The 19,764-nt window shown below is 45.0% G+C and overlaps 1 protein-coding gene across 1 annotated transcript in view; it reads left to right on the top strand.

Annotated features, from left to right (window-relative positions):
• The window catches only part of COLGALT2 (collagen beta(1-O)galactosyltransferase 2), a 97,055-nt gene extending 78,016 nt beyond the window's left edge, over window positions 1–19,039 (top strand). The window contains exons 6-12 of the mRNA XM_034780003.1: window positions 4,442–4,561; window positions 6,184–6,260; window positions 10,750–10,856; window positions 12,686–12,818; window positions 13,922–14,049; window positions 15,209–15,415; window positions 17,205–19,039. Coding sequence (XP_034635894.1) covers window positions 4,442–4,561; window positions 6,184–6,260; window positions 10,750–10,856; window positions 12,686–12,818; window positions 13,922–14,049; window positions 15,209–15,415; window positions 17,205–17,481 — 1,049 coding nt within the window. The 3' untranslated portion in view covers window positions 17,482–19,039. The remainder of the gene's footprint in view (window positions 1–4,441; window positions 4,562–6,183; window positions 6,261–10,749; window positions 10,857–12,685; window positions 12,819–13,921; window positions 14,050–15,208; window positions 15,416–17,204) is intronic.
• The last annotated feature ends 725 nt before the right edge of the window (window positions 19,040–19,764 follow it).

The raw sequence follows: 19,764 nt of genomic DNA, 5'->3' as shown, positions 1-19,764 counted from the left end.
GGCTTCACGGTTTGCTGGGCAGCCTCCAGACCCTGCGACCCCAGCTGGGCGCTTCCCCTCCCGGGCTCCAGCTGCGCTGGGAAAGCACCGGCCGGGGGTGCAGGGTCTGGGGGCTGCCCAGCAAACCGTGAAGCCAGTAGTGCTCAGGCAGCCCTTTCCGCGTGGCTGGGCATGGGAGGGAGGAGTGGGAGGGAAGAGGGGGCGGAGTTGGGGCGGGGAAGGGGCGGAGTTGGGGCAGGCTGGAGGTGGGAAATGGGCGGGGCCAGGACCCCATGGAGGGTCCTCTTTTTTTTTATTTATTAGGTATGGTAACCCTACTATTGACGTAATAAAACCACCTCCAACAAGAGGCAGTAGCTGCCTCTCTGGTCACAGGCTCATTGCAGTGTTGCACCAGATGGAGTACTCTTGGCTGGCTGAGCCAGACGCTTTAGTGTGAAGAAAAAAGGAGAGAGAGAGGCAAGAGGCGAAATAAGCTGGGGAAGGAAAAGAACAGATGAGGCAAGGGAATCAGGATGCCGAAGGCCCAGTGGTGTCTGGTGGATCACTGGGTTCCAGGAGACTGTGGGGGGCGGAGAGGAGCGTGGCAGCCATAATGGTAAAGCTCATTCCATCCAGTCCATGTATCCCCCCTTCCTCCCACTGAGTGACCCCTCCAGGTAAGCAATGTCCAAGAGGGTTTGACAGCCTCATCTCAATAGCATTAACCAATCAGAACACAGTGTGGTGATTTTTAATTATTAAAATTTTCTTCTAGAACTTTTCAGTGCATTGTCAGGCTGCCCTGTGACTTCCCCAGCAGCTTGGCAGATCCCATAGCACGGCTCTTTTACTTAAACTATCTAGTTTGTACCAGTCTATTTGTCTCCATTTGTTACCTTGGACAACCTGTATGTTGTTCTTCCAGGATGTGCAGAAAACATTAGCAGCTTGGGTTAGGCTCCTCACCTTGGGTGATAATTCTGGTTACTTCACTAGAGTCACCATGAGGATGACTTCTGCACAGGCCAAGCATAACATCAGCCATCTCTGATCAGACCATTGTTTTGCAGCAACCATTATCTGAAGCTCTAGAGGGCAAATTCCACCCCCTCTCAAAGCTCCTGGGGCTTGATCCCATCAAAGTCAATGGGACGTCTCATATGCTTAAAGTAAAGCATGAGTTAAGTGCTTTGCTGAATGGGCCTGTAAGCTGAAGTGAGCCAACCAGTCCAGGAACAAAATCTCTTTTACCAGGTGACCTTTCCTTCCTGATACTTTATTGTCGAGGTGTGATGTGTTCAACGGCATTATGTGCAGCCCCAAGCACAGCATGGCTTCTGGGCTACTGCATTGCTAATAATAATAATCTATCTGCATGTACTGTATGTGTTTCTCGTATTGTCTCAGTGGCAGTAGTTGTTTTTATCCCACATAACATGAATTGGAGGCATATTTCCCCACAAAGTGCTACCATTTCAAGGTAGATAAGAACTTTATCCTTTGTTAAGAGAGATTGTTTGGAACAACAGAGAGCTGCACAGTTGAAAGCCTGTTCAACAATGGAGGGTAAGGAGCGATGATCAGTGAGCCAGATAAGATTGGTTGATTAGATCAGTGTCAAACCCATTAATGTCAGTAGGTAGTATTTTTTTACTCTTCCATTTGCCTTAATGATTCCTGACAGCGGAATGTGGTTTGGCAAGGAATCCAGTCACTATTTACTTGTGGAGAGGAGTTTATAATGGCAGAAACATAACAGTCACGAAAGCAGACCATTCTACTTGACTAAAAATCCTAGGGATTATGGCTAGCCACTAATTATCTAAAACATTGACACACCAGGTTGTAGCTGCTTTTAATTTATTTTTCAGTTGTGAGCTTGTTTTTTAAAAATAAATATATCAAGTTTCAATTTTTCCATTGTTGTGAGTGTCTGGATTTCAACAGCCTTCAGACAACAGGTAATTGACAAAGGGCACAATTCAAAGCCCACTGAAAGCAATGGGACTTTTACATCAGCTTTACTGCCTTTTGGATCAAGCCCTACCTCTCTAAAGCAAGGTCTTTGTTTTGATTCACAGAGATATATTCACAGCTTTTTGCCTAATGAGTTACTAATGACACAGGGCCATATCCTAGTCCCATTGAAGTCTCTAACAAACTCCCATATCCAGCGGAACCAGGCTTTTGCTCATAGTGAATTGCTAGGGAATCTAAAGTGAATGAAATCAGCAATGTATTTTTTCCCCCCTGACTTTGAGATCTAATATGAGGTTGGAGCTTGGTGCATTCTCCCCAACCCCCCAATTTGAGATCCTTATCAGAGGATAAGGAAACCTGTGAGCAGGACAAAGATGTGCAATATTTTATTGTCTTTTGTTATTAAAAAGCATCTTAGTATTTTCCACTTGCTTGTTTCTCTCATATAGAATACTCTTTGGGCTCTTCCTTTTCCCTCCATCGTTCGGCAGGTTCTTGGCTATGGTAAGAAGTGGAACCTTGATAATAATATGCTTAGCACTTCTGTGGCATTTTTCATCCATAGCTCTCAAAGTGCTTTACAAACACTGATAAATATCATCATCTCAGTTTTACAGATGAGAGAAACTTAAGCTCAAAGAGACTAATAGCAAAGTGCAAAATGTCACAAAGCAAGTCATTTGCTGAGTCAGGAATGGAATTCAAGTCTGTACCCTGTCGGTGTTGCTTTACAGCTTAATACACCTCTACCCCGATATAACACGAATTCGGATATAACACGGTAAAGCAGCGCTCTGGGGGGGGAGGGGCTGCATGCTCCGGCGGATCAAAGCAAGTTCAATATAACATGGTTTCACCTATAACGCAGTAAGATTTTTTGGCTCCTGAGGACAGCGTTATATCGGGGTAGAGGTGTAATGCCTGTCTGGACCCATTTCTGTCCTTGGCTGACCACATGCTGCTCCCACTGAAGTCAATGGGTCAAATTCTGCTCTTGTTTACACTGTGTACATTTGGAGTAAGTCAGTAGAGTTGCTCTGGATTTACACCAGTATAACAAAGTAGAATTTGGCCAAGCCAGGGCAGAGTGTGATCCTTGCCTCTACGGGGAGACTTTGGTTGAGCTGTGTATTTTTCCATGCTTGTCTTTGCCAATGGATCTGTGCAGTTTCCCAAGGGCAGGGCAGGGCAGAGGGGAGGATGGATTCAAGCTCACCAGCTATACATATTGGATGCTCAGAATTACTGTTTTTTTTTTCATACCAAGCTGCTTTATCTCAGGGAAGAAATCGTAACCGTGCAGACTGATAACAACAGAGCCTTTGTGCGCTGTCAACGGGGAGTGCTGCTCTGTCGGTAGTTGGTGGAAATGCCTGCAGACCAGCAGGGCATGCAGATGCCTGCAGCTGGAAGCACTTCTGATACTTGGACATTCCCCTGCTTCTTGGGCCATTTTCCCCCCTCGCTCCCCCCCCGGCTTGGACGCTATTACTAAACTCTCGGACTCTCCCTGAGAGGCTTGAGACCTACAATATGGGATCCTCTTACTTTGCTGGCGCCTTGCAATCTGAAAGTATCTTCCTGTATGTTTAGACATTGGGGCCCCATCCTGCTGCCTTTGTTCACATCAGTCCCTTTGACTGTGAGTAAAGGCAGCAGGATCATGCTCGGGTTTTGGAACCAAGGGCTCACAGAAGAGAATGGAAGATATTTTGTGAAATTTAAAATGTGTTTTTAGAAGAGATGCCAGTGCCAAGTGTGGGCTGCAGCATCCCCACTGATACCTCCCACCATCACTCCCTAATGTATTTTACCTCCATTCTAACCAAGGACTTTTTATTTAGTATAGTCCATTGGAAATGTAACTGTTTGAGACTTCAGCTCTGCTCTTTTATCCTGATCCAAAGCTAATGGAGTGACTCCCATTCGACTTTGGTGGGCATTGAATCCAGTTCCCACACTGAAGTGGGAGCACTAAGCAAGCAGTTCACTCGGTGTTTTGGGGAGCAGAGAGCTCTTTGCCTCACCACCTCTGATCTGTTTGGGGGTGGCATAGACCGGTTTTGGTAGGAGTCACCGCTGTCCATTGCTGTAGGGCTGGTCTCTACAGTGTGTGGGGTGCTGAGAGTGAAATGAGGGGTGTGAAAGTGAGCAAGATCACTTTTCTGGGCTCTGAGATGGGCTCCCCCCAGGAGAGAACAACAGGCTGGCAACTTAAAATACCATGAAATCTCTTCTTATGGGATGTGGAGAAATCGGTTGCCTAGAAGTTGGTCATTAGCTGAAGATCAAACAGAATTATACTAGAAACTGCACTGATGATTTTTAAGTGGTTGCTTAAGAGAGGGGACCCGTTGGGGCTGGGGTCCATAGCGTGGGTTTCACTATAGCCAAATAACCTCCCTTTTCTCCACTTGAAACGCTGAGAAGCAGCCTGGTAAATTACCTGATTCTGTTCCCATTTTCTCTTTATTCCCAGGCATTCAAATGTACATCTGCAACAGAGAACGCTATGGCTTCCTCCCGGTGCCACTGAAATTGCACCAGACACTACAGGAAGACGTGGAGAACTTCATTCACGTGACAATCGAGGCAATGAGTAAGTCAGAGCCTGCCCCATCTCTGCAGAACCATCCCTGGGATGCCGAATACTTTCTTGTTGAATGATGACCCTTTGCCACCTGTCTCAGTGTTGCTTCTGTGCTTGACCTGCAGAGCGACAAGGTGGGGGAGTTAATATCTTTTACTGGACCAACTTCTGCTGGTGTGAGAGACAAGCTTTTGAGCTAATCAGAGCTCTTCCTCAGGTCTGGGAAATGTACTCTGAGCATCACAGCTAAAGACAAGATCAAACGGATAGTTTAGCATCAGTAGTTAGCATCTATTCTAAGGGACCATTCAAGGTGAAGTGAAATGCATCAGGTAAAACTTTCACTGGGGTTCTGTAAAAGTGTTGTTGGAAGTGTGGGGGAGAGTTTGCTCACTAGATGCCCAGCTGTGTTCTCAGGGGAGTTGAAGGGAAGAGTTCCTATGCTAAGAAGGTCCTTAAAGACTGGATTAAAAATCATGGCTGAGATGTTCAAAGCCACCTAAAGGGATCTGGGCATTAAAAATTAATAGGAGCTGGGCTTCCAAATCCCTCCTTTATCATCCCCATGTGCTGGCTGTGTTCCTAGTGGTGTCGCGGTCGGTTAATAGGAGTGTGGCTCCCTCCCAGCTCCTGCTGGATCCCCCCAGTTTGCACCAGTCACAGGGAGAATCTTGGTGCTGGAACTAGAAGTGAGCACTGCCAGGGCTTGTGCAAAATCTCCTTGTTTATCCATCGGAGTATTTAACACAATATTACACAATAACAAATAAAGGAAGCCAACCTGCCAGCGAAATACCAGACAGATGATTAGATTAGATACAATAGTCAGTCTCCTCCCAGCCAGAGGAGCAACGATCCGGATTGGCTGCTGAGCAGCTCAGGTAGGACTCAAATCAATAGCATGAAGGTGCTTGCTGGAGCTGTGCTGCCCCGGAGGTCAGTGCATAGGTTTGGTGGGGCAACCAATTGTGCAAGGTCATGGATCTAGTGGCATGGTACTTCCATGTGGATCCCATAAGTCTATGGTGTTTAAGACACCTTGCTCCCTGCCCACTTCACATCATCTTACCCCCGCCTCCTGTTGAAGGGCACAATTTCCTTAAAACTCCGTGGGGTTGTCTTCAGGGAGTTCTCAACCCCCTCTGCCCCAGTCCTGAAGGTTGGTCAGCAATGGGGAGGGGCAGTGTGGCCCCAAAATCATTATTAGAGCTGCGGGTTTTACTGGTTTTTTTGACCTATAATTCCCTCACCACCTCCTCCCCCTGATAAGACCCCACAGCAACAGGAAAGCTCCACCAGCAGCAATCCCCCCACCAGACCGTTATTTAAATTTCGCCAGAGCTGAAACGTGGGCTCCTCTCTCATCCCAGCCGGAAAGACGTGCTCCAGCATGTGCATTGATACACTGTTCTCTTGGGTGTTTGCAGTCCCGTGGTGTCTGGCTTTCTGCCTCGCGGGGCGCTCCTCTGGCACATGATGCTGATTAGGCTGTAGCATCGCACTCCACATCTAGGTGCCTCTCTGTTCCAGGGGAAACAGTGAAAAGTGATGACAGTGAATTTGACTGGGTTTCTTTGCCCCTATGCAGTTCAGTAACCAGCCACTGTGGATGTTTCTATTCTCTCTTTCAGTTGATCATCCTCCATTTGAGCCCTCGCAATACATCTCCATTCCCCCAAAATACCCAGACAAGATGGGATTTGATGAGGTAGGTGTGATGGCTTGTTATCTCCAGGGTGCATTCTGGGAGCTGTTGGAACCACTGTGCCCCCTAACAATTCAGCTGAGTTGGCCTCTCTCACACTGCTCTGCTGGTGACTCAGCCAGCCTCTCCGGGCCCGGTTATCACCCAACATGACAGCAGGTGGCGCCACACACCCAACTGAGTTACCTGAGTGCTTTACCTAAGCCACTCATGGACAAACAGGAGGCCCCCAGACAACTTCCCAGATCCCCAGCCTTGCACCCCTACTGGAGTATAAACCCAGAATTATATAGTCTTGCACAGCACAGGGGTCTGTATGATGCAAGCTTATTAATTAATTCACTCCTGCCTGGATGTGGGGAAGATATGCAGCAGCCTTTGTTTACAGAGCTAGGATTCCCAAACACTTCACTCAAAAAACTCACTGGTTAAGATAAAACATAAAACAAGTTTATTAACTACAGAAAGATAGATTTTAAGTGATTATAAGTGATAGCAAACAGATCAAAGCAGATTACCCAGCAAATAAATAAAAACGCAAACTGAGACTAATATACTAGATAGATAGGATTTGAATTAGCAGTATCTCACCCTGACTGATGTTACAAGCAGGCTTACAGATTCTTGAGGCACAAGCTGCATCTGCTTTGCAGCATGGGTCCCCTTTCCCCATTCCAGAGGTTCTTTCAGGTGTTGAGTTGTGGGGGAGTGAAGACAAATCATGATGTCTCTCCTCACCTTATATAGTTTCTCCATATGGCGGGAACCCTTTGTTCCAAGCTAAGTTCCCAGCCCAGTTTGTGGGAAAATACAAGTACCAAAATGGAGTTCAGTGTCATGTGATCTGATCACATGCCCTTGAGTCATAGCAACCATTACTCATAGGCTGGCTGAAACGCCCCCAGATGAGGACAAACCTTTTCCATGGTCCATTGTCTTTGCTGATTAGCACTGTCTAGCTTCTTCATTGTTTTACCTGAAAGGCTAGCTGTGGGTGTTCCCAACTTCACATCTTTTAGTAACACAGACACAGTAAAACTTCATAACTTCACATACAATGATAGCACATACAATCAAATGAGATATTAATGTTTGGCAGAGTAAGACTTTTAGAATAATACCTCACAAGCCATACTTTGTACAAAATATATCATAATTATATGACAGTGGTGAATATGGGTATACCATGATATAGTCCCTGTATGTACCTTTATTTTGTTGTGTGGACCTGTGCATCATATAGGGAGCCTGGTCACTCCCACTACAGATAAGGCTGCAAATCAGTTTTCATTTCTGTCCTGTCTTCACATGTTCATCATAACTTTCCAAAACATTGGTATGTTGGGTTGAAATTTTCCATGGGATGGATCGTGGTGTTTTTATTTGATTAAAACTCCCCCTGAGCCAATGGAGATCCTTTTGAGGTGTCCACATGCGAATTTTGATGCCTGATTTCATAAGAGCTGAGCAGCTGCACTTGACATCAGTGGGAGCTGTGGGTGCTCAGCATCCCTGGACATCAAGCCTTGAGGTGCCAGACCTCAGATGTCCCAAGTTTGAAAAGCTTGGCTGGATCCAACGTCCAGGGATACCAGTGGGAGTCTTTCCAATGACTTAAATAGTCATTGAATCAGGCCAGCAGTGATTTGACTTCACTTCCTGCAACCATTAGGCTCTACTTTTCTATAGGTTAGGGTTCCTAAGGATAGGTCTCTCCACTCTAGGGTTAGGGTTCCTATTGGTAGGCCACTTGGAATTAGGGATAGGGTACCTATAGGTAGAGCGCCCAGCCCTGGGGTTAGGGTTCCTATGGGTAGGGCTCCCCATCCTATGATTAGGGTTCCTATGAGTAGGCCCCTTGGAGCTGGGGATAGGGTTCCTATGGGTAGTTCACTTGGAGTCAGGGTTAGGGTTTCTGTGGGTAGGGCTCCCCACGCTAGTGTTAGTGTTCCTAGGAGGAGGACACTTGGAGCTAGGTTTATGGTTCCTAGGAGTACGGTACTTGGAGGTAGGTTTAGGGTTGCTAGGGGTAGGGTACTTGGAGCTAGAGTTAAGGTTTCTATGGGTAGGATTCCCCACTTTCCGGTTAGGGTTTCTGTGGGTAGGATACTTGGAAGAAATGTTAGGGTTGTTATGGGTGAGTGCTCCCTTTCCTAGGGTTAGGGTTCCTATTGGAAGGATTCTTGGAGCTAGGGTTAGGGTTCCTATGGATAGGGTACTTGGAGCTTGGGTTAGGTTTCTTATGGGTAGGGCGTCCTGCCCTACAGTTAGGGTTCCTATGGATAGGGTACTTGGAGATAGCTTCATTATTCCTGAACAACTTTAGCACATATGTTTTTTTTTAAATTTCTCCTGCTTTCTGTTAAGAAGCAGGGACACTGTTTTGATGACCTCGCAAAGCTGTTAGAGATGATGACTGAAGAGAGTCAGGTGTTTAAACTGTAAATACACAGCACTTTGCATAACTTGGGTTATGACGGGGTCTGTATGTATTCATTGAATATTCTATATTGTTGGTCCTAATCTTTTCCTGTTTGGGAGCCACATTTCCACTGCGGCCTTTTTGTTTTGATTTTACTCAAGACAGTTGGGAACATGTTTGAAGCAGAACCCAGGAAGTTTGGTGCATAAATCATCCCTCTAGAAACTCCTGTCCCTGTAGTGCTAAAGCTGGCTAGCTGCAGTCAGAGGCAAAGTACCAACAGAAAGAGACCGGGGAGGAAGAATTCCAGAGAGAGACTGTGCTGTGAATAAACTGGGTTTACATTTTGTGTAGAGCCAAAAAACCTGCATAGGACCGTGTAGTGCCTGCATGTGTAGCTGCCAGAGACAGTACTATAATCACTGAAGAAGCCACTAAAATTGGAGGAGCCTTGTTTTTTGTCTTTAAGATGTTTTGTTTTCTTGGCTTGGTCTGGAGTTTCTATTTATATGGCTTGTGTCATGAAGTGCGGATTCTGTGTGACTGTGTTTGTTTGGTCATCTATGTTTGGAGTCCTGTGTGTGTGTTTCTGGGCTGTTTCTTGCGGCTGCACTTAAATTGCCTGATATTTTATTAGTATTACTGCCTTTGCACCGAGCTGGGACTCAGTCTGGTTTTTATTTGGCCAAGGTTTGTTCCTCAGGCTGCAGGGCTGAACGTATTCTTGCCTGTCTGAGGACAGAAAAACGGCCCTGACATTCTGTGTTTTACCTAGGAATGTGTGTGCCTGGCAGGGCCTGCAGTCTGCCCTTGACCAGGCAAAATATGTCTGCTTAGCTTGGGCTAACGGCTGCCCGCAAATCTGTTTTCCTGCCCAGGATGTGTCTCAGGAGTACACCTATGATTCTAATTGAATCAGTAGAAAATGTCCAGGATCTGCAGTAATTAAAAATATCCTGCATTGCAGAACCTGCTTCCACTTGTGTCCAGTTATTATGGTGATGAGCACATTGGTAATCCCAAAGACAGACGCAGCACTCAGTAAAGATCTGTGCTCTTTACCACATGCCAACCCCACCCCACTTTGAATACAAAAGGGATATATTGTATTGGGTAGAGATTGGCCCAAACAAAAGCCTGGATCCAAACATCCCAGTGTGTTGGGGAAGTTCAGATCCAGCTCCAAACTGCACAACTGGCCCCTGCTTTCTAATTCCATATACAACTGTGCATTAAAAGAGCATTATGGTTGCAACGTGAAGCATTTAAAATTCAGGAAATGCCACAGTTAATGTTGCCCACACAACCTTGACTCTGCCCCCTGTGTATTTATATTACCTTCCAGTTTCTAATTACTCTGTCAGATACAGTTTTCTCATTCAGGTCCCTCCCTCATGCAGTGTGGACGTTGCCTGGGGAATGTGGCGCAGTTCATTTAGTTTTTTATTCTCACTGCCCAGTGTATGAAGCCCTGCTGCATTTACTGCACATCGTCCTACCTGGAATCTTCAGCTGTCCAGTTAGGGGTAGAGCTCTGCTCAGGCCTACTCTTAAAGCCCGACCTGGACCTGAATCCAAACTGAGCACAGCTGACCCGAACCCGACCTGAGAGCATTGAGTCATTTTTAGAACTGACCTGACCCCCATTACCCCACGAACCTGGGTCAACTTTATGTTCCTGCCAGATTTCAGGTTTCTGCTCCAAATTTGGTGAGGTGCTAGAATTGATCCAAAAAGGTCAGATTTGTAGGGTTTTTTTAAACAAGGCAAAAGTGCGTTCTTCCCACCGCCCCCATGCACACACACACATACACTCTTCATTTTTGAAAATCACTGAACGTTCTTTCCTCAACCGTCCCATAAAAATCAGCAGCTGGACTGAGAACAAATATTCTGAATTGCAGCTCAAAAGATAAATGTCTGACAAATGTATAGTAACCCGAAAACGACGCTCTTGAATGGAAATGCTGCTGGACCTTTAACAGGGTCCAAAACCTGCTGAGCTCTAGCACAAACTTGGATCTGGACTTTGCATTGAGCCAGAGTTTTCTGATGTCTTTCTTAACCCAGATTTTCATGATCAACCTGAAGCGTCGAAAAGACAGGCGGGATCGAATGCTGCGGACACTCTATGAGCAGGAGATTGCAGTCAAGATAGTAGAAGCTGTGGATGGCAAGTGAGTCTTTGGAAAGATCTGGTTCTGCATAGCAGAACTGTTGATTAGAAGTGCTACCTTGATTAATTTCAGTCAATTCTCTTTGATGCCCTGTGATTATGAGTTTTCATTTTTAATGTACTATTTGGTGCAGTTTTGCAAAAAAACAACAACAACAAAAAAGTTTTCATGCTGTTATTTTATTCTTCTCTTACTCTGATCAGTCTCCGTTAGAGATCTGGTAAGATAGTTTAGGCCCAGAAGTAAAGTTTTCTTCAAGACAAAGTTCTCTGAATAGAAACATTGTCATAAAATTAAATAGGTGTATGATAATGAAAACATTTTTGTGGCATTTAAATATTCCCCTGCAATATGTCCAATCCCAATGCTGCAGCATTGTGCTACATCAGTGGTTCCCAAACTTTAACAACCTGTGAACCCCTTTCACTAAAATGTCAAGTCTTGCGAACCCCCTCCTAAAAATGAATATTTCCAGGGATTTTCTCCTTTACCTGAGTATAAATTATAAAAGCAGCGATCTTGGAAATATAAAATTTGTTTTTATGACATGCTTATTACACACTATTTATTATTAATTATTATTTATCATTGCAGTATTTTTATTACATTATGAAAATGGCAACACTCTTCCAAGATGTCACTTTAGTATCTTGTATCACTTTGAATAAGCCTTTTATAAGACAAGGCTCCTATGTTTCATCAAGGAGTATCAGATGTGAAACAGCAAGAAGGTATTTAAGAAGCCAACTCAAAGAGTTCCTCCTACACAAGCATTCAGGTCTTGAACAGTCCAGGCAAACAACGCACGCTAAAACAAAGCTTAAACTTGTTCTTCTTAATAATTTAAAAAACAATACTAGCTGCCTATTTAATTTTAAAAAACAGCAAAAAATATCCACCTCCCTTTCTGTTGCTTATAAGGAGTCTTGACGTTTTAATCTCCTCAGTGTGATAGATATGCTTGCTTTGATCTGCTTAGCTCTTGGAAGTCCAGGGGCTCCGGGCTTCTGGCCCCGTGCTGCTGAGAGTCCCTAGGGACAGCTCTGTCCGCCATTAGAGAATTTTTTCCGAGAACCCCCTGTAACATTTTGCAAACCCCCAGGGGTTCACGAGCCCCAGTTTGGGAACCACTGTGCTACGTTATAGTAATGTAAACACAGATAAAGTTTTCTTTTTAGTTGTGACTCTCAAAGCAATGTACAAAATCTCCATTTTATACATGGGGAAACTGAGGCACTGAGGTTAAGGCTGGGGTTTACTAAGGGAGTAAATCAGGTGCCCAAATCTCATTTGAAAGTCCAGGGCTGAGTGACTTTCCCAAGGCTTCTCAGGAAGTCAGTGGCACAGTTAGGAACAGATCTTGGGTTTCCTGGTGTCTCTCTGCCTTAGTGGCCTCTGTAGTGCTAGGGCATTAGAACTTGAAAGTGAAACTGACCATAAGCAAATATAATACTGACTGCTCTAGTGCTGTTGTTCAAGGTGAGAGAAATGGAAAAGCAAACAAAACTCTTAGTGGAAGGTGAGCTAGGTGTTCTCTAGTCTTCCAGTGTGAATATAGCTATAGTGTTATTAACAATATGACAATGACCCTTTTAAGATTCTGCAGTTTCTTGAAACTGTTGGGGGTGAATGTCCTAAAAAATATCTTTTATGTTCAGCATGATTTAGATCAAATTAAACTGCTACAAATACACAGCCTATTTTGGGAACTTCCCTAGCTCAGGAAAGTCTTTTCACTGCTAAACAATTTCATTGTTTTTTTGCCTGAGTAAAAAATAGTAACATCTATAAAAGTTCTTAATACTGAAAGCAGCTCTCTCTTTCCTCAGGGCATTGAATACAAGTCAGCTAAAAGCTCTGAATATTGATATGCTACCTGGTTACCAGGATCCTTACTCTTCCAGGCCACTAACCAGGGGGGAAATTGGCTGCTTTCTTAGCCACTATTCTATCTGGAAAGAGGTAAATAATATCTGTGCTCTGGCAGTTGTATTATACTTGGATGTTGCGGGAAGGAAGTAATGTTTTATTTTTAGATAGTCTCTCTTATTTTGTAAAAAGAACAGGAGTACTTGTGGCACCTTAGAGACTAACAAATTTATTAGAGCATAAGCTTTCGTGGACTACAGCCCACTTCTTCGGATGCATCCGAAGAAGTGGGCTGTAGACCACGAAAGCTTATGCTCTAATAAATTTGTTAGTCTCTAAGGTGCCACAAGTACTCCTGTTCTTTTTACAAAATAAGAGAGACTATCTAAAAATAAAACATTACTTCCTTCCCGCAACATCCAAGTATAATACAACTGCCAGAGCACAGATATTATTTACCTCTTTCCAGATAGAATAGTGGCTAAGAAAGCAGCCAATTTCCCCCCTGGTTAGTGGCCTGGAAGAGTAAGGATCCTGGTAACCAGGTAGCATATCAATATTCAGAGCTTTTAGCTGACTTGTATTCNCCACGAAAGCTTATGCTCTAATAAATTTGTTAGTCTCTAAGGTGCCACAAGTACTCCTGTTCTTTTTACGGATACAGACTAACACGGCTGCTATCCTAAAACATCTCTTATTTTGGTGTGAATTATCCAGGATCTCACAAAAGGTTCTGATTTTCAAAAACAGGAGCAGCAGTTAGGCTCCTAAGTTCATATCTGGGCACGTAAGCAGCCTGATTTTCAAAAGTGCTGAGTACTGAGCAGCTCCTATTGTGCGGTCAGTTTGCAAACAGCTCCCAGTCTGTGTGACTGTGTCACACGTCTGGATTGTGGTCATGACATTTTTCACAAAACTCTTAGCCAGCCTGTTTGGGGCACTGTTGTGCTTGGGGAGAAAAAAAAAATGAAGCAATTTTGTTGCAGGATTTCACCCATGAGCTTTTTCTGATTCTAAACCTGTGTAGAATTGAATGTCACCAATTTTGATGACCATTAACCTTCATACTGATCAAAGAGCATGGGGGGCTCAGTCCTGCTCTCAATGGAGGGCTCGGTGGAGCTTCAGAGGGTGCAGAACTGGCCCCTCAATAGCATATGGGCCATTTCAGTCTCATTTGAAAACATCCCTTTTAGGTGGTGAACAGAGAGCTGGAGAAGACTCTCGTTATCGAAGACGACGTGCGCTTTGAGCATCAGTTTAAGAGGAAGCTCATGAAATTGATGGACGATATAGAGCAAGTCCAGCTAGACTGGGAGCTCATGTAAGTAGTCTTGTCCCAAGAGCTTTCACTGCCCTAAACCAGCTGGAAACTCTCTCCCCTGCTCCCACATGAACTGAGCATTTCAATAACATGGATGTACCCTCATAATAATCAGACACGGCTGCCTGCGGGGAATGCAGCATGGAAGAATAAAATCCCAGAGACTCAATAATGGGGGTTAATTTTAAAGGGGCTGGAATAGCTAAAACCTCCATCGAATGAAGCACATTGCGGGTACTCTTTGATAAACAGGTGCCCACAGCGATATAGCCATGGCCTCCCAATAACCCCAGTCCCCCACTCTGAGCTAATTCCTGTGACACAGGGTGCATGTGCTCACTGTGTTGATGGGGAAGGAACAGGGTATTTGAACTCTTATGTTTAGTCATTTAAATACAAACTCATTCTCACAAAGAGAAGCAAGAGGAGAATGGTACCGTCTAGCCAGCAAACAGACTGAGCTGGAAATCTTTATGTCCTGTTCCTGAAAACAATTCCAAGTTCACTGCCAAGGGAGCAGAGTTCGAACTGGCCAGCTGGAGAAGGGGGAGAAGACCTTTTAGGGGGCTCCTCCCCATGGCATTTTTATAACCCCCCTGCTGCTTGGTGCTTTCTGGCACTCGGGTTATGTGGGTCACTGGATCTGTGCCTGTGACAATCCAAAAGCAAAACGTTTTCTCTTCAGATGTATTTTTATAAGGGATAAGCTGTCTGGTGTCGCTGATTTATCTGGGCTTCATCCAGAGAAGGGATAAGGCTGGGGAATCACACCAACCCTCCTGTCTGTAGAATGATGGAGTTTTAACAAGAGGCTCCTGAGAAGCCTCCAGCACCTCACTGGATGCGCACCATAGAGAATTCAAATCCTTGCTTGGGTCAGGATGGCGCATTGGTTTTGGGACCCGTAATCTCCTTGGACTGCACGGGCAGATGTGGCACTGGAGAATTCCAGGAGTAGCATTTGATTTGTGGGTGCACTTTGGACCTGATCCATGGTCCAGTGAAGTCAGTGGAAAAACTCCCACTGACTTAAAAGGCCTTTGATCAGCCCTGGTTGAAATGGGAATGCCTGATGTCCCAGTAGAATATAATTGCACTGCAGAGCTGATCATGGAAACAGGCCTTAGTTTCCACTGCGGTGGGTTTTTCTCCCCTTCAGCTACATTGGTCGGAAAAGGATGCAGGTGCAGCGCCCTGAGAAGGCAGTTCCTAACGTAATGAACCTTGTGGAAGCAGATTACTCTTATTGGACCCTGGGGTATGCAATCTCCTTTGAAGGGGCTCAGAAACTAATTGGGGCCGAACCTTTTAGCAAGATGCTGCCTGTGGATGAATTCCTGCCGATCATGTACAACAAGCATCCTGTGTAAGTAAAACCCCTTCGTTGCTTGGGAAGCCAGCCGGCTTTGCGTGAGCTGTACCTTGCTAACTGATCTTAAACTGGACGTTGTGTTGCTAATTATCCAGTGCATCTCCATAGCATAACCTAGTAGGCGGAGCAGAGGACTGGATATTATGATTCTTGGATATTGCCAGCACTGCTGCAGATGTTGAGCAAATCTCCGGAACTTTCTGTGCTTGAATTTATGTAATAATATCCTACCTCAGAGAGGTCTTTTGGGATTCATAAATTTGTATTTTTGAAGCAGCTGGTGATTTCTGATTGGAAGTAACTGTATAGGTGTATTATTATGATTATATAGATAGTGCCTACTTTGGAATGCCTTATCTGGCATAGGACCTGGAAAAGATCTCTGTGCAACTCTGAGCTTTTCTTTTTAAAAACCCTGCTTTTAGGGCTTTTTCAGAATCTACATGGCACTTTCCTACTTCGCTATGTTGCAGAATCCAGGGTTTTCATTTCAAAGGTGTGTGGGGCAGGGAGAAGTCACATCTTTTAACCAGCTCCCAGCCAGACTTATCAACATTGTCTCCCTCTTTGTGGGGAGAGTTCTGCAAGGCTCTCACTCAGAGCCCCGGACAGTAATGTGGATATCAAGATATGGGAGGAATCTGTTTTCAAGGGTGGATTTCCTTGTTTTGTAAGAAAACTAGGTTTTTTTTAAATTCTGACATAAAGCTCCCTCTAACCTTGTTTCCAGAGTCCAGTTACCCATTATGACATCTCCCCAAAAGAATTTGGGGTGCCACATCATTGGTCCCTGCTTCCAACAGGTGCTGCAGTGTCCCTCTGACAATTGTCTTCTAGTCCTGTATACAGGCTTAGTGGAACCTTTGATAACATATCTGAGACAGGCCTTTGTTCTGCTCTGACAGCCAGTTCCCCTAATTGGCCACACCACTTACTCTGTGGTAGCAGGGTACACTCTTTGGCCTTATCTGCATCAGTAGCAGCTTCTCTGGTGGTAGAGACACTGGGAGCACTAATGCAGACAGGCTGCCACTGACTAACCATTGGGTTGCCCAGAACAGGTCTAGATGGGATTGGAAGTTGTGGTGCTTAAAATGCCAGTGGCTAGTTGATCACTTTGCTAGCAACGGGGGAACTGTGCTGGTAGCGATGCCATAGAGGGAGATTTTAAGAGACAAAGTATAGACAAAGCCTTTGTTATCTCTTGCTCCCACTGGAGTCGATGGGAGTTTTACCATTGATTTCAGCAGGAGCAGAGTTAGGCCACCCCTGAACTCATCTAAAAATGGCACCCCAATGGTGCAAATAAGAAATGATACAGAGGCCCAGCAGTTGAATACCAAATGCCAACTCACATATCCAGGTATCTCTGCCATGCTGGGGCTACAGTCACAGTAGAATTTCCAGATGGATCCAGTATGCTTCCTGTCCTGTTCTCTCATAGAGTGTTGCTATTCAAATAGCTGCAGGATCCCCCTCCATAGCTGGCTGCTCCCTAGTGGCAGATGAAGTGCATGGTTTCTGAAATACTTTGTCATTCTTTAGGATCCTTTATTTTATTGTATAAAAATCACTTTTCCAAAAGGACTAATAGTGTCCTCACTGCTCAGTTCATCTCAAGCCTTCAATCATTTGCCCTGGTTTCACCCTGTGATGAGCATCTAACCCTAACGACTAGTCCTAGCTCAGTAGATTGGCTCATAACCGATGGAAAGGCAAGGCAAGTACAGTGGTGCCAAGCAAGAGTTATTTCTGCTAGTAATATTTGTTTTCCTTTCTTTAGAGAGAAGTACAAGGAGTACTATGAGTCCAGAGACTTGAAAGCCTTCTCAGCAGAGCCCTTGCTTATTTATCCGACCCATTACACAGGGCAGCCGGGTTATCTCAGTGACACAGAGACATCCACAATCTGGGACAATGAGACCATGTCGACTGACTGGGACAGAGCCCATTCCTGGAAGTCCCGGCAACAGGGCCAGATCCACAGCGATGCCCAGAACAAAGATGCCTTGGCCCCCCAGCCATCTCTCGATGCATCGTCGTCGAGGGACGAGCTATGACTGCCCCCCTTGCTAAGTAACTCTGACAACAACAGTGGAACCTGCCTCACAATTTAGCTTTCACCTAGAAGCTTCTAGAGACGTCAATGTGGTCTCCTTCTCGCCGTCTTTAGCGGCAAAGCAAATTGATTGGATCCGACTGACTTAACCTAACCAATCTTTATTTTTTTGGGAAAGGGAGTGGGGGGAGGGGCTTGAACCAGAACATTCCAGATTGGCAGAAAAACAGAGACTTCTAAAAAGCGTATCGTAAACTCCAGTCCATTCTCACAAGGGTTCGTAACTTTGAAACCTCTGTGGAGTGGCGAGCTGGCTCCATGGCGCACTGAGTTGACACTAGTAATTACAAAATTTCCTTGAATGACGTCTTTCTACAGTTCCTGGTGTAGAATACTGTATTTATAAAGATTAATATATATAGGGGTTCTGAGGTAGACACGTGTAAGTCCTTTCCAGATAGTTGTCACTGTGCTGCTGCGTAACATTAACTGTTGTTGATTTGTGTTTTTTAACCCCATTCTCTGAGAGAATGTGTGTGTGTGTGTGTGTGTGTGTGTGTGTGTTTTAAAGGATCACTGTCAAGATCACTATGACTTAAAAAATGGCCTCATCTGTGTTGCTATCTACACGTCTTCCATAACGTGAGTCCCCATTTCACGTTGCAATACAAAACAGTTTCAGAAGTTCTCTCTCCTACATTTCAAGGCACCCCTCCCATTCCATCTAGCCATAAGGAAAGAGAGGATGGTCACAGTCTCCTAAGACATGTCTGCAACCTCCTAAACTGATGCCTTAGTTGTTTCAGTTTTAATAATCTATTTTAAAATCCATTGTGCTTTTTTGCCACTTATGTGCTTTGTTCTCTTCTTCTTTTTTTTTTTATGTGTTTCATTCAGACTGAACAGTGAAACTAAATCAGCCAGTCCTACTTCCTGTTAATGGTCAGTTTCACTTCCTGTTTCTTGGCTCCAAACCTTTTAGGTTTCCTTCCCAATTAATATAATAAAAAAACTATTTCAGTTTCCTCACTGATAGGTTTGGGCCTAACCTACTTGACAGTGTCCCTTTGAAAAGAAAAGCATGAAAATGTTAATGGTGTCAAATCTGCTGTTCTTTGTTGAATGGCTGCATTAGAATTGTATATTGCAGGACAAAAAGGCAACTTGCCTTTTATATATTTTTAAATGTGAGGAGGGAGCTTATTCTGTGTTGGATGAGTTCTGATCTACTCAGTATTGGGTAAGATGTCAGCATAGTAAGTCATGTTGTTTTTTAAAGTGTCCCATAAGGCAGGTGATCTTGTGCTACACTTCTTAGATTTAGCTGATGTAGATTTAGATCTTTTTCTGTGCAACACAAAGTTGTCGGGGGAGGGAAAAAATCCTCTTGGCCTAAAATTTAAAGAGATTGTTTCACTTTCTGGATGAGCTGTACATTGGAGCGTGTGGTTGGTTTTTGTTTTTTTAATAATTGCTGATAATGTTGTGCTCTCTCCTAAAGAAGACATGTTACTGTCTATCAGCGGGTCTGATAATACATAGAACTGGATGCAAGCTGATTAGCTGTGTGGAGTCTTAATTTACGTGGAGCTCTTGGACTGAGAATGCTGGGTGAGCAGGGCTGGGGTCTGCCATGCTGCTTTGGGGCATCTTCACAGCGGTGTTGAAATAAGGCACAAAAAAGTAACAAAGAGACACAAAGATCATAGCTACAACATTTTGGAGCCTGATGGGGCTCTCAGTGGAGTCAGTGGTACTCTTGCACTTAACCAAATCCAATTTAAAATGTAAAATTTTTGTGAGCCTGTTCCCCTGGCCCCTAACCACAAACACATGTTCCACAACTGCCCCATGTGGTGCAGCCTCGTCCACACCCCAGGCTGAAGAAAGTGGCCTAGTCATGAAACTTAGCACATGTGGAATAAGGATTGTGTAGGGTTACCATATTTTAGTTTTAAAAAAGGAGGACACTCCACGGGGCCCCGGCCCCGCCCCAACTCCGCCCCTTCCCTCAAAGTCCCCGCCCCAACTCTGCCCCCTCCCCTGAACGCTCTGCCCCCTGCTCCTCCCCCTCCCCTGCTTCCCACGAATCAAATGTTCGCGGGAAGCCTGAAACAGGGAGGCAGCAGGTGGGCTGGGGCGGGATGCGGCGCGGCCCAGTCCGGCCCCCCCTGGCCGAGTGGCTCCCTCCAGCGGCTGGCTGGCCCAGGCCAAGAGGCTCTGGCCCCAGCGTCTCCCACCTGGCTTGGCTCGGGCCCTGGGGCGCCGACCCCTGGCCGAGCAC

The sequence above is a fragment of the Trachemys scripta genome, chromosome 8 (assembly GCF_013100865.1).
Source record: "Trachemys scripta elegans isolate TJP31775 chromosome 8, CAS_Tse_1.0, whole genome shotgun sequence".
In the NCBI taxonomy this organism is placed as follows: Eukaryota; Metazoa; Chordata; order Testudines; family Emydidae; genus Trachemys; species Trachemys scripta.
The sequence above is the reverse complement of the archived record's forward strand: the minus strand, read 5'-3'. Positions and strand labels throughout refer to the sequence as shown.